Raw genomic sequence first — 12,977 nt, 5'->3', positions numbered from 1 at the left:
TCGTCATCAATGTCATCAATGTCATCAACAACAACAACAACAACAACAACAACAACAACAACAACAACAACAACAACAACAACAACAAGACTACCCTTAGCATGATGGTCATCTCCGCTGTCCTACCCATCGGTGACAGCTGCCTCCACCCCTCACATCTCCCCCTCGGCCCCTCTGGTCTCCCCCTGTGACCTTTGACCTACCCTGACAGCTCGTGGCGTTGACCAGTGTGAATCCCACGTGACAGGAACAGTTGAAGGATCCCACGGTGTTGGCACACTGCTGGTTACACGGCGACGTCTGCCGGCACTCGTCCACCTCTTTATAATACACAACACGACTGTCAACCTCTATACAATACACAACACGACTGTCAACCTCTATACAATACACAACAAGACTGTCAACCTCTTTATAATACACAACACGACTGTCAACCTCTATACAATACACAACAAGACTGTCAACCTCTATACAATACACAACAAGACTGTCAACCTCTCTACAATACACAACATGACTGTCAACCTCTATACAATACACAACACGACTGTCAACCTCTCTACAATACACAAATAAACTGAGCAAAAAAATGATTGCACCCATTTTCGTACCCCAACTAAAACATTCATTCACCTGTCAGTTTATTCAAACTGTATATGCCGTTAAAGGCCCTTCACTTGGCTACCTTGCACACTTTTCGGATTAAAGATTTCTGTTGTAGGTATTACGTGACCGCCGCCGAAGTCAGGGTACCCCCAAAATCGACCTGACACAACCATAGTCCCGTATTTTAAAAACTGTAAAAATTCAGGATTTGCTGATAAGAAACAATTCTGCATATCGATGGAAATGCCATTCAATTAACATTCAAAAACAGTTTGATTATCGATATGCAGAATTGTTTCTTATCAGCAAATCCTGAATTTTTACTGATTTTTTCAGATTTTGAAATACGGGACTATATTTGTTTGCTCAGTTTAGAATCAGTCTTTGCAAAGATACACACACACACTAGCACATGCAAAAGAACACACACACACACACACACACACACACACACACACACACACACACACACACACACACACACACACACACACACAAACAGACACAGACACAGACACAGACACACAAACACGCGCGCGCGCGCACGTACCGTAGCACTTCACACCGTCTCCGAGAAAACCATCAGGACATTTGGTGCAGACGTTGCCCTGCGTCAAGTCTGCGTCACAGGTACTGTTGTCATAGCATACGTCACAGACACTGACGTCATCCTGACAAAACCGGCCGCCCTTGTCTAGTCCACACTGACAGCCGGCCACGTAAAACATTCCTGTAACCAAGGTAACAAGATGGAGATGATACTAACCATCCAACATAAACATCTCTCCAGAACATTCCTGTAACTAAGGTAAGAAGATGAAGGTATTAACCATCCCACAAAAACATCCATCTAGCACATTTCTGTAACCAAGCTAACGGACTGGAGATGTTATTAACCATCCAACATATCCATCCAGCACATTTCTGTAACCAAGGTAACGGACTGGAGATGTTATCAACCATCCAACATAAACATCCATCTGGCACATTTCTGTAACCAAGGTAACGGACTGGAGATGATATTAACCATCCAACATAACCATCCGTCTAGCACATTTCTGTAACCAAGGTAACGGACTGGAGATGTTATCAACCATCCAACATAAACATCCATCTGGCACATTTCTGTAACCAAGGTAACGGACTGGAGATGATATTAACCATCCAACATAACCATCCGTCTAGCACATTTCTGTAACCAAGGTTTGTTTGTTTGTTTGCTTAACGCCCAGCCGACCACGAAGAGCCATATCAGGGCGGTGCTGCTTTGACATTTAACGTGCGCCACACACAAGACAGAAGTCGCAGCACAGGCTTCATGTCTCACCCAGTCACATTATTTGACACCGGACCAACCAGTCCTAGCACTAACCCAGGCGGAGCAGCCACTAGATTGCCAATTTTAAAGTCTTAGGTATGACCCGGCCGGGGTTCGAACCCACGACCTCCCGATCACGGGGCGGACGCCTTACCACTAGGCCAACCGTACCGTGTAACCAAGGTAACGGACTGGAGATGATATTAACCATCCAACATTAACATCCATTAGGATTGGCAAGAGTCTTGAATGATTATGTTGCAATAACTGTATGACTTTGTTATGATTATGTTGCCGGCAAGGATTGGATGACTTTGTTGGATTATGTTGTAGGTACGGATTAAATGACTTTGTTGGATTATGTTGCCGGCCGGCACGGATTGGATGACTGTTGGATTATGTTGCCGGCACGGATTGGATGACTGTGTTGGATTATGGTGCCCTCGGAGATTGGATGATTGTGTTTGATTATGTTGCCGGCACGGATTGGATGACTGTTGGATGATGTTGCCGGCACGGATTGGATGACTGTGTTGGATTATGTTGCCGGCGAGGATGAACCCTCAGTGAAGACCAAGGAAGCAGAACGAAGCCTTACCTGAACCGTTGCTTGCGCTCAGGGCTAGTGACGAAACCAGGTAGTCGCACTCCTCCTCTCTGACGCATGCACACAGGACGATATCCGGTGTGTAATATGACGTCATGTTGGTCACAGAACTGACCGCTTTAAAGCGGAGGGTCAAGTTCGTCAGGTTTCTGTCGTCCTCCGACAGATACCAGACCAACTCCCACGTGCCTGACTGCTGGTGGCCTGCAGAGGATCAGGGGAGAAATGTGAATTGCTCTCTCTGTGTCTCGCTCTCTCCTTCTCTGTCTCGCTCTCTCTTTCTCTCTCTGTCTCGCTCTCTCTCTCTCTCTCTCTCTCTCTCTCTCTCTCTCTCTCTCTCTCTGTCTCGCTCTCTCCTTCTCCCTCTCTTTCTTTCTCTCTCCTTCTCTCTCTTTCTCTCTCTCTCTTTCACTCTCGCTCTGTTTGTCTTATGTTCAATAAAACAATGTTATCACTCATTGTATCGCTTTGCTAGACAAGTAAGATCGTTCTCACTCAAGGTGTAGTTCAGATCGATGCCAGTCGCCGTGACGTCTGCACTAACATTCGGGTATATTGTGTTGTTTGATTCCTCCACTTTGACGACGATATTGTGACGAAACACCGCTGACGTCAGTGTGACGTTCCACAGGGCTTGCTGATCAACAAACTGCGGCGGTTTTTGTCCTGCACACACATTGCTCGTTGAGAGGGGGGGGGGGGGGGTAAACCAAAGGGAGGTAATACACATATTGCACGGTGACAGGGGGTGGGGTGGGGGGTGGGGGTGGGGGGGTAAACCAAAGGGAGGGAACACACATGTTGCACGGTGACAGGGGGTGGGGTGGGGGGGTGGGGGTGGGGGAGGTAAACCAAAGGGAGGGAACACACATATTGCACGGTGACAGGGGGTGGGGTGGGGGGGTGGGGGTGGGGGTGGGGGGGTAAACCAAAGGGAGGGAACACACATGTCTGACGTTACCACCATCTTAACACACTCACAAACATCTTAACACACTCACAAACATCTTAACACACTCACCAACATCTTAACACACTCACAAACATCTTAACACACTCACCACCATCTGAACACACTCACCAACATCTTAACACACTCACCACCATCTGAACACACTCGACCACCATCTCAATACACTCACCACCATCTTAACACACTCACAACCATCTCAACACACTCACCACCATCTCAACACACTCACCACCATCTCAACCCACTCACCGCCATCTCAACACACTCACCACCATCTCAACCCACTCACCGCCATCTCAACACACTCACCACCATCTCAACACACTCACCACCATCTTAACACACCCACCACCATCTCAACACACTCAACACCATCTCAACACACTCACCACCATCTCAACACACTCACCGCCATCTCAACACACTCATCACCATCTCAACACATTCACCGCCATCTCAACACACTCACCACCATCTTAACACACTCACCATCATCTCAACACCCTCACCACCATCTCAACACACTCACCGCTATCTCAACACACTCACCACCATCTCAACACACTCACCACCATCTCAACACACTCACCACCATTTCAACACACTCACCACCATCTCAACACACTCACTGTCATGTATATTGCTAGGCAAGCATATCATGTTCCATTTAGAGATAGCTCCATTAGAGTGAGTCTATTAGCTAAAGGTCCAAGGGACAGCACTCCGTATGAATAGGACAAGAGTTGAGGTTCTTGATATTAAAGCATGGCCGAACCAACACTATGTCTCCGCCTCTCTGTACATAAACCCACAAACACAACATGGTGACCAGAAGTGGAGTTTGTCAAGAACGTTTGGACTGAAAGATAAGTCACTCAAGCATAATATTAGACTATGGAGGGAACTGGTAGCTATCCAAGATTCAATTGGGAAGCAAGAGATCTAGTGGGGGAATGGAATTCTTTCAAAGATCACGTGTCTTTCATGTTCAAGGGACCACTGAAAGCCAAGTCAGAAGAAGAAAAATGTTCCTATCTAATGTTATGGGTTGGAGAGAAGGGTAGGAAAATCTTCTCAACCTGGACATTGAGTGATGAGCAGCAGAAAAAGTTGCAGAACTACTACGATGGTTTCAAAGCCTACGTTCAGCCCAAATCAAACCCAATCTTTGCAAGGTACAAATTTCACAGCAAGGTACAGGCACCAGATGAAACGTGTGAACAGTTTGTAACAGAACTGAAGTTGCTTGTGAAAGAATGCGAGTACGGAGACAAAGAAGATGAGGTAGTGAGAGACAGAATAGTGTTCGGAACAAAATCAGACAAAGTGCGTGAGAAACTCATTGATATTGGGAAAGATCTGACTCTAGAGAAAGCTATTGAGATAGCCAGAGTGGATGAAATGTCAGTGAAGCAGCTGAAAGAAATGAATTTGTCAGCTGAAGCAGCCGTTCATGCAGTTAGGCATAGAGAGAGAACGAATGCACAAAAGACGTCACGCAGCAGCGACAAGAACAAAGGTACACATGCACCTAGCGAACACAGAGCTACGGCACAGAAGAAATGCGGTAGGTGTGGCATGAAGCACACACAAGATGCGCAATGTCCTGCGATAGGAAAAGAATGCAGAAAATGCAAAAAATCAAACCACTTTGCGAGTATGTGTAGGGCCAGAACAGAGCAAACACACAGCTCAAAGAGGAGAAACAAAGTACACACACTAGACGATAGTGACAGTAGCGACACAGAGGATGAAGTGCAAGCGTACTCGTTAGGTACAATCGGCACTGCAGAAATGAATACAGTGGATTCCGGATGGTTTCAGAAACTGGAAGTAGAAGAGAAAACAGTCAATTTTCAGTTAGATACTGGAGCAAAATGCAATGTCATTTCTGAGAAAACGTTCAAATCTTTCAAAGGAAAGAAACTGGAGAAGTCAAAGGTCAAGCTTACGTCATATTCAGGCCATAACATCAAGACACTAGGTTCGACGAAACTGACATGCAAGTTCAAGAAAGAAGAGCATGAAGTGAAATTCTATGTCACAGAGATGGATAGTACAGCGATACTTGGTCTGGAAGCTTGTCAGAGATTAGGACTGATCCAGAGAGTAGACACAGTGCAGTCAAGCATGACGCAAGAGGTTAAAGGAGATCACCCTCAGCTAGATGTTAAAGGAGAATACCCAGATTCTTTTGAAGGTTTAGGTTGTCTCCCAGGAGAGGTTCATCTCAAAGTTGACCCAGATGTACAGCCAGTAGTACACGCACCCAGAAAGATACCAGTTGCGCTACACAAGAAAGTTAAAAGTGAACTGAAACGTATGGAAAAGGAAGGCGTTATCACAAGACAAGAAGAACCTACTGACTGGGTGAACAGTATGGTAGTGGTAGAAACGTCAAAGAAAACAAGAATCTGCATAGATCCACGAGATCTGAACAAAGCTATCAAGAGAGAACACTATCCAATGAAGACGATAGAAGAAGTTGTTCAGAACATGCCAGGAGCAAAAGTTTTCTCTAAACTAGATGCAACATCTGGTTATTGGCAGCTCAAGTTGGACGAAGAGAGTTCCAAGCTGTGTACATTCAACACACCATGGGGGAGATATAGATTTCTCAGGTTACCTTTTGGAATAGTTTCAGCTAGTGAAATATTTCAGAGAGTCATGTCTCAGATGGTAGAAGACATAGAAGGCACAGAAGCTGTCATGGATGATGTTGTCGTGTCGGGATCCAACACGAAAGAGCATGACAAACGACTGAAGAAAGTCATGGAGAAAGCAAAGTCGTACGGTCTCACGTTCAACGACTCAAAGTGCGAGTTTCACAAGTCAGAAATCTCGTATGTAGGGCACATACTGTCAGGTGAAGGTCTGAAAGCAGATCCAGAGAAGATCAGAGCAGTTCAGAAGATGAGCAGTCCTCAAAACAAGAAAGAACTGATGACGTTCCTAGGGTTCATTCAGTACTTAGGAAAGTTCTTACCCAACTTGGCAGATGTGAGCAAACCACTCAGAAAACTGACAGAGAAAGATGCAGTGTGGAAGTGGACAAAGACAGAGGAAGAGAGTTTCAAGAAGCTGAAGAAGCTAGTGACGGAAGCACCAGTACTGAGGTACTATGACCCAGCAAAACCTCTGACACTATCAGTTGATGCGTCATCCACAGGATTAGGTTGTTGCCTCATGCAGGAAGGTCAGCCGATCGCGTACGGGTCAAGGGCACTGACAAAGACACAACAGAACTATGCGCAGATAGAGAAGGAAACACTTGCAGTAGTGTACGGATGTGAGAAATTTCACACATACGTGTATGGTAGAACAGTAGAAGTAGAGACTGATCACAAACCATTGCAGTCCATCTTTACAAAACCACTACACAAAGCACCTGTTCGTCTGCAGAGATTCATGTTGCAGCTACAGAAGTATGACCTCAAGGTGAAGTACAAACCCGGGAAAGAAATGTACGTCGCAGATACGCTCAGCAGATCGTACCTCCCAGAAACAAAAGAACAGTTGATTCCAGAGAAAGAAATCAATGCTATCAACCCAAGGTCACACTTGCCCATCTCAGATGAGAAATACGCAGAATTTCAGAGAGAAACAGCAAATGACGTAGAACTGACAGAACTAAAAAAAGTCATCTTGAAGGGTTTCCCAGAGAACAGAAGAGATGTCCCAGAATCAGTTAGAGCTTATTGGTCATTCCGAGATGAGCTTACATACACAGACGGTCTGATTTTCAGAGGGCTCAGATTAGTCATTCCCAAGAAGCTTCAAGTAGATCAGCTGCAAAGAATTCATTCATCACATTTAGGCATAGTGAAATGCAAGAGCATGGCCAGAGAATTGGTATTCTGGATAGGTATGTCGTCACAGATTGAAGACATGGTCACAGCATGTAGAGTTTGCGCAGAAAACTCCAGAGCTAACCCCAAAGAACCAATGATACCAATGGACATTCCAGATAGACCATGGGCAAAGATCGCAGCAGATTTGTTCGAGCTGAACAAGACACACTATTTGATAATAGTAGATTACTACTCCAAATGGCCAGAAGTCATTACACTGAACAGTCTCAACACCAAAACAGTCGTTGGCCACATGAAAAGTCAGTTTGCAAGATTTGGAATAGTAGATGAGTTGATCACAGACAACGGACCACAGTTTGCAAGTGCTGAATTCGCAGAGTTCATGAAAGAGTACGAAATCAAACATACCACCACAAGCCCTTACCACCCTCAAGGTAACGGTCAAGCAGAAAGAATGGTCCAAACAGTGAAGAATCTGATGAAAAAATCCAAAGATCCTCACAGATCACTCCTAGACTACAGAAACACACCATTAGACACAGGAAAATCACCTGCAGAATTGTTTCTAGGCAGAAAACTGAAAACAACACTCCCAACAAGAGCAGAACTGTTGAAACCAGGAAAACAGCAGAACAAGAAGAATCACAAAGATTTGATTGCTCGCCAGAAGAAGCAGAAAGAGTACTTTGACAGAAAAGCCAGTGGCAATTTGACAAAACTCAGAGCAGGAGATCCAGTCATGATGCAGTTTGGTAACAGATGGAAGAAAGCAGAAGTAGTTACTCCTCATTCTACACCAAGATCCTATGTAGTCAGAGATGAACAGAATGTAGAGTACAGAAGAAACCGCAAAATGCTCAGACCAACAAAGGTAGCATCCAGAGACAGTGATTCCAACAGAACAGTTACCATACCAACTACTGATCAGAATGTGAAAGACTCAAATCAGAAAGAAAAAGAAAAGAAAATAGGAACTGAACAGATTCCAGTACAAACTGATGACAAGAACATGGTTGAAAACAAAGACAGTGTAGTAACAACCAGATCCGGAAGAGTTGTCAAACAACCCAAGAAATACAGTGATGAGTACACATGAACTGAGTAGGTACAGCTAACATGCAGTAATGATGATAAAAGTATGCTAGAGTAGACAGCAGAGAATGATAACCAGAGTAATGGTACTATTTTAATTTCAGAAAGTTATGAATAGTTCAGTTGTATTTTTTATTGATTACAGTATTGATTAAGAAAGATTCAGAATATGAATAAGAATGTATGCTGGAGATAAAGAATGTTTGAAGAAAGATTTTATTTTCAATTGCTCAGAGACACTAAATGAACAGAAGATTCATTCACGCAATGTTTGAAACAATGACTATGTACAAGATGTTTGTAACACATGTCAAAACAACATTCACATCATATAAACATGCAGACACAATGATAATGTCTTGAAGATTTTATTATGTTTATTGGAGTGCAAAACATTGTCCATCTTTAGGTGATGTAGGTAAACATTATAGTGTGTAACCAGAGTGTGAATGTGTAACAAATCCATTGTCAGTATGAATGCTGAAATTGTCAGTATGAAAGTTAAATGTGTGAATAAGAACATTTTTTATAAGTGAAGTTTCACAAGAGTAAGTTTAAAAGTTTTGTTTCTGTTCTAAGTGTTAAATAAAAGAAAATAAATGAAGGCCCACATAATTTAGTAAAAGATAAAGATTCAAAATCTAGATGTACATTCAAGTTGAAGAAAATGACTAGAAGTATTTTCTTATTTGTAAAAGAGAGGATGTCATGTATATTGCTAGGCAAGCATATCATGTTCCATTTAGAGATAGCTCCATTAGAGTGAGTCTATTAGCTAAAGGTCCAAGGGACAGCACTCCGTATGAATAGGACAAGAGTTGAGGTTCTTGATATTAAAGCATGGCCGAACCAACACTATGTCTCCGCCTCTCTGTACATAAACCCACAAATACAACACTCACCACCATCTCAACACACTCACCGCCATCTCAACACACTCACCGCCATCTCAACACACTCACCACCATCTCACCCATCTCAACACACTCACCGCCATCTCAACACACTCACCATCTTGGGGTACTGATTCAGAGCGACTGCAAATGGGAATCACATGTTCAGTCAATCATATCTAAAGTACGTGTTCTTCTCTCATGTTTTCGGTCCTATAAGCATCGCCTTAGCCGAAAGGCACTTGAACTTACGTATAAATCTTTTATTATACCCCATTTGGGACAATTGTTCTGACAGATTAGCTACTTTATTAGAAAACTTGCAGCTTGATGCCATTAGAACCATTATAGGTGCAGTTCGTGGCACGAGTCACCAAAAATTGTATGATGAATCAGGATTTACAACACTGAAGGAGAGGCGAAAAAGACACAAATTGATTTTGTATTTCAAATTAGTAAATGCACGCGTGCCACCATACTTACTAGAACGTCTGCCTCCTCTAGTTGCTTCTGTGAACCCTTACCATAGACGAAGACCACTTGACAGACAGACTCCCCACTCTCGAACTGAACTGTATAAAAAGTCATTTTTTCTGTCTTCGACTTCCCTGTGGAATGAGCTTCCAGATACTGTAAAACAACTTGATTCTATTGGGTTATTTAAAAAACGTATTAGTTCTAATGATTCTGTTGTTCCCTCGTATAGATATCCATTGCAGACTGAGATTGAGGATCAGCAATCTAAATAGTGATCTATTTGACAGACATTTAATTCCCGACCCGTCATGCCCTTGTGGTTATCCTGTTGAAAATGCGGAGCACTATATTTTTCATTGCCCCTTATCTCTTCAAATACGTGAAGTCACCTTGTCAACACTGCCCAACTATGATTTGCTAACCGCTGACGATTTTCTGTATGGCAATAGAGACAAGTCAGACAGCGAAAATGCATTGATATTTGACCAGTTATTCAGGTTTATCTTATTAAGCAAACGTTTTGAATAATGAATGCATTTATCTCATCTATGTTCGAAACGACCATGTGCAGTACTGTTTACATTTTCTTGTTCTGGTAGTATTCTATTTTCTACCACGTGGAAGTCATTGTGTGCGTGTGTGTGCAAGTGAGTGTGCGAGCGCGTGCGAGTACTGTTGTTAGTTTAGCATTGTGTTTTTTGTTCCTTTTATTGTTACATGTTTGTCTACCATAATTTACCATTATTATTTTGACATTATTTCAAACTTGTTATATTAAAATCGTCCGCCAAATTTCATTTGCTTGGAGTACGCTCATAAGCCTAGCTTGTGCTCCATGTTCCTTATTTCATGTATGCGGCAATATTCCAATGAAATTTACTGAATAAACTTGTTTAAACCAACACACTCACCACCATCTCAACACACTCACCTCCATCTCAACACACTCACCACCATCTCAACACACTCGATCACCACCATCTTTACACACTCACCACCATCTTTACACACTCACCACCATCTTTACACACTCACCACCATCTTTACACACTCACCACCATCTCAACACACTCACCACCATCTTTACACACTCACCACCATCTCAACACACTCACCACCATCTTTACACACTCACCACCATCTCTACACACTCACCACCATCTCAACACACTCACCTCCATCTCAACACACTCACCACCATCTCAACACACTCACCACCATCTCAGCACACTCACCTCCATCTCAACACACTCACCACCATCTCAACACACTCGATCACCACCATCTTTACACACTCACCACCATATTTACACACTCACCACCATCTCAACACACTCACCTCCATCTCAACACACTCACCACCATCTCAACACACTCACCACCATCTCAACACACTCACCTCCATCTCAACACACTCATCACCATCTTTACACACTCACCACCATCTTTACACACTCACCACCATCTCAACACACTCACCACCATCTCAACACACTCACCACCATCTTTACACACTCACCACCATCTTTACACACTCACCACCATCTCAAGACACTCACCTCCATCTCAACACACTCACCACCATCTCAACACACTCACCACCATCTCAGCACACTCACCTCCATCTCAACACACTCACCACCATCTCAACACACTCGATCACCACCATCTTTACACACTCACCACCATCTTTACACACTCACCACCATCTCAACACACTCACCTCCATCTCAACACACTCACCACCATCTCAACACACTCACCACCATCTCAACACACTCACCTCCATCTCAACACACTCACCACCATCTTTACACACTCACCACCATCTTTACACACTCACCACCATCTCAACACACTCACCACCATCCCAACACACTCACCACCATCTTTACACACTCACCTCCATCTCAACACCCTCACCACCATCTCAACACACTCACCACCATCTCAACACACTCACCACCATCTCAACACACTCACCACCATCTCAACACACTCACCACCATCCCAACACACTCACCACCATCCCAACACACTCACCACCATCTCAACACACTCACCACCATTTCAACACACTCACCACCATCTCAACACCCTCACCACCATCTGAACACACTCACCACCATCTCTACACACGCAGCACCATCCCAACACACTCACCACCATCTCAACACACTCACCTCCATCTCAACACACTCACCACCATCTTTACACACTCACCACCATCTCAACACACTCACCACCATCTCTACACACTCACCACCATCTCAACACACTCACCACCATCTTAACACACTCACCACCATCTCAACACACTCACCACCATCTCAACACACTCACCCAGAATGACGGCGGTGCGGATCGCCAGTCGCTGTGTGTCACGTGTCTCCATGGCCGTGACGTTATTCTTCGTGGCCAGCAGGTCGTGCAGACAGGCCGTGCTGCCGTCACACAGCGCCTCACCCACCGCCAGATGGCCCGCAGTCTGGTTCAGCTGGCTCAGCAGCGCCTCTAGCGTCAGGGGCAGCAACAGGGGAGTGAACTCCGGGTGCTGGTTGCTGGTGAAGTTGTCGCCCTTCCCGCTCAGGTTGTAGTGAAATATGGACGCCTCCTCGTCCTGTATCAGCCCTGTGGGAAAAGTCTAGCATTAAAGTAACTACAACAGTGACAGCGACACGGGCATTAACTCTTGATGCTGATAGGATGTGAGGCTGTATCCCATGCCGCTCAGGTCACTCTTAATGCTGATAGGATGTGAGGCTGTATCCCATGCCGCTCAGGTCACTCTTAATGCTGATAGGATGTGAGGCTGTATCCCATGCCGCTCAGGTCACTCTTGATGCTGATAGGATGTGAGGCTGTATCCCATGCCGCTCAGGTCACTCTTGATGCTGATAGGATGTGAGGCTGTATCCCATGCCGCTCAGGTCACTCTTAATGCTGATAGGATGTGAGGCTGTATCCCATGCCGCTCAGGTCACTCTTGATGCTGATAGGATGTGAGGCTGTATCCCATGCCGCTCAGGTCACTCTTGATGCTGATAGGATGTGAGGCTGTATCCCATGCCGCTCAGGTCACTCTTGATGCTGATAGGATGTGAGGCTGTATCCCATGCCGCCCAGGTTGTCGTGAAATAGCGACTATGCTCAGTCCCGTGCCAGCCCCTACTGAGACATGCGTACAGAGTCGTTG

At 44.6% G+C, this 12,977-nt stretch overlaps 1 protein-coding gene across 1 annotated transcript; it reads right to left on the bottom strand.

Moving 5' to 3' along the window:
- Nucleotides 1-126: 126 nt before the first annotated feature.
- Nucleotides 127-12,699, bottom strand: LOC138957204 (mucin-like protein; the record flags this gene model as incomplete). The annotated part of the gene is made up of 5 exons (XM_070328359.1): nucleotides 12,125-12,699; nucleotides 3,030-3,200; nucleotides 2,526-2,738; nucleotides 1,160-1,339; nucleotides 127-320 (listed from the first exon to the last, which is right to left on the bottom strand). Coding segments are annotated over exons 1-5 (810 nt in total), but the record flags the coding sequence as incomplete, so codon positions are not given.
- Nucleotides 12,700-12,977: the final 278 nt, after the last annotated feature.

The sequence above is a fragment of the Littorina saxatilis genome, unplaced genomic scaffold, assembly GCF_037325665.1.
Source record: "Littorina saxatilis isolate snail1 unplaced genomic scaffold, US_GU_Lsax_2.0 scaffold_2815, whole genome shotgun sequence".
Lineage (NCBI taxonomy): Eukaryota > Metazoa > Mollusca > Gastropoda > Littorinimorpha > Littorinidae > Littorina > Littorina saxatilis.
Note: the sequence above shows the minus strand (reverse complement) of the source record. Positions and strands in the feature narration are given on the sequence as shown.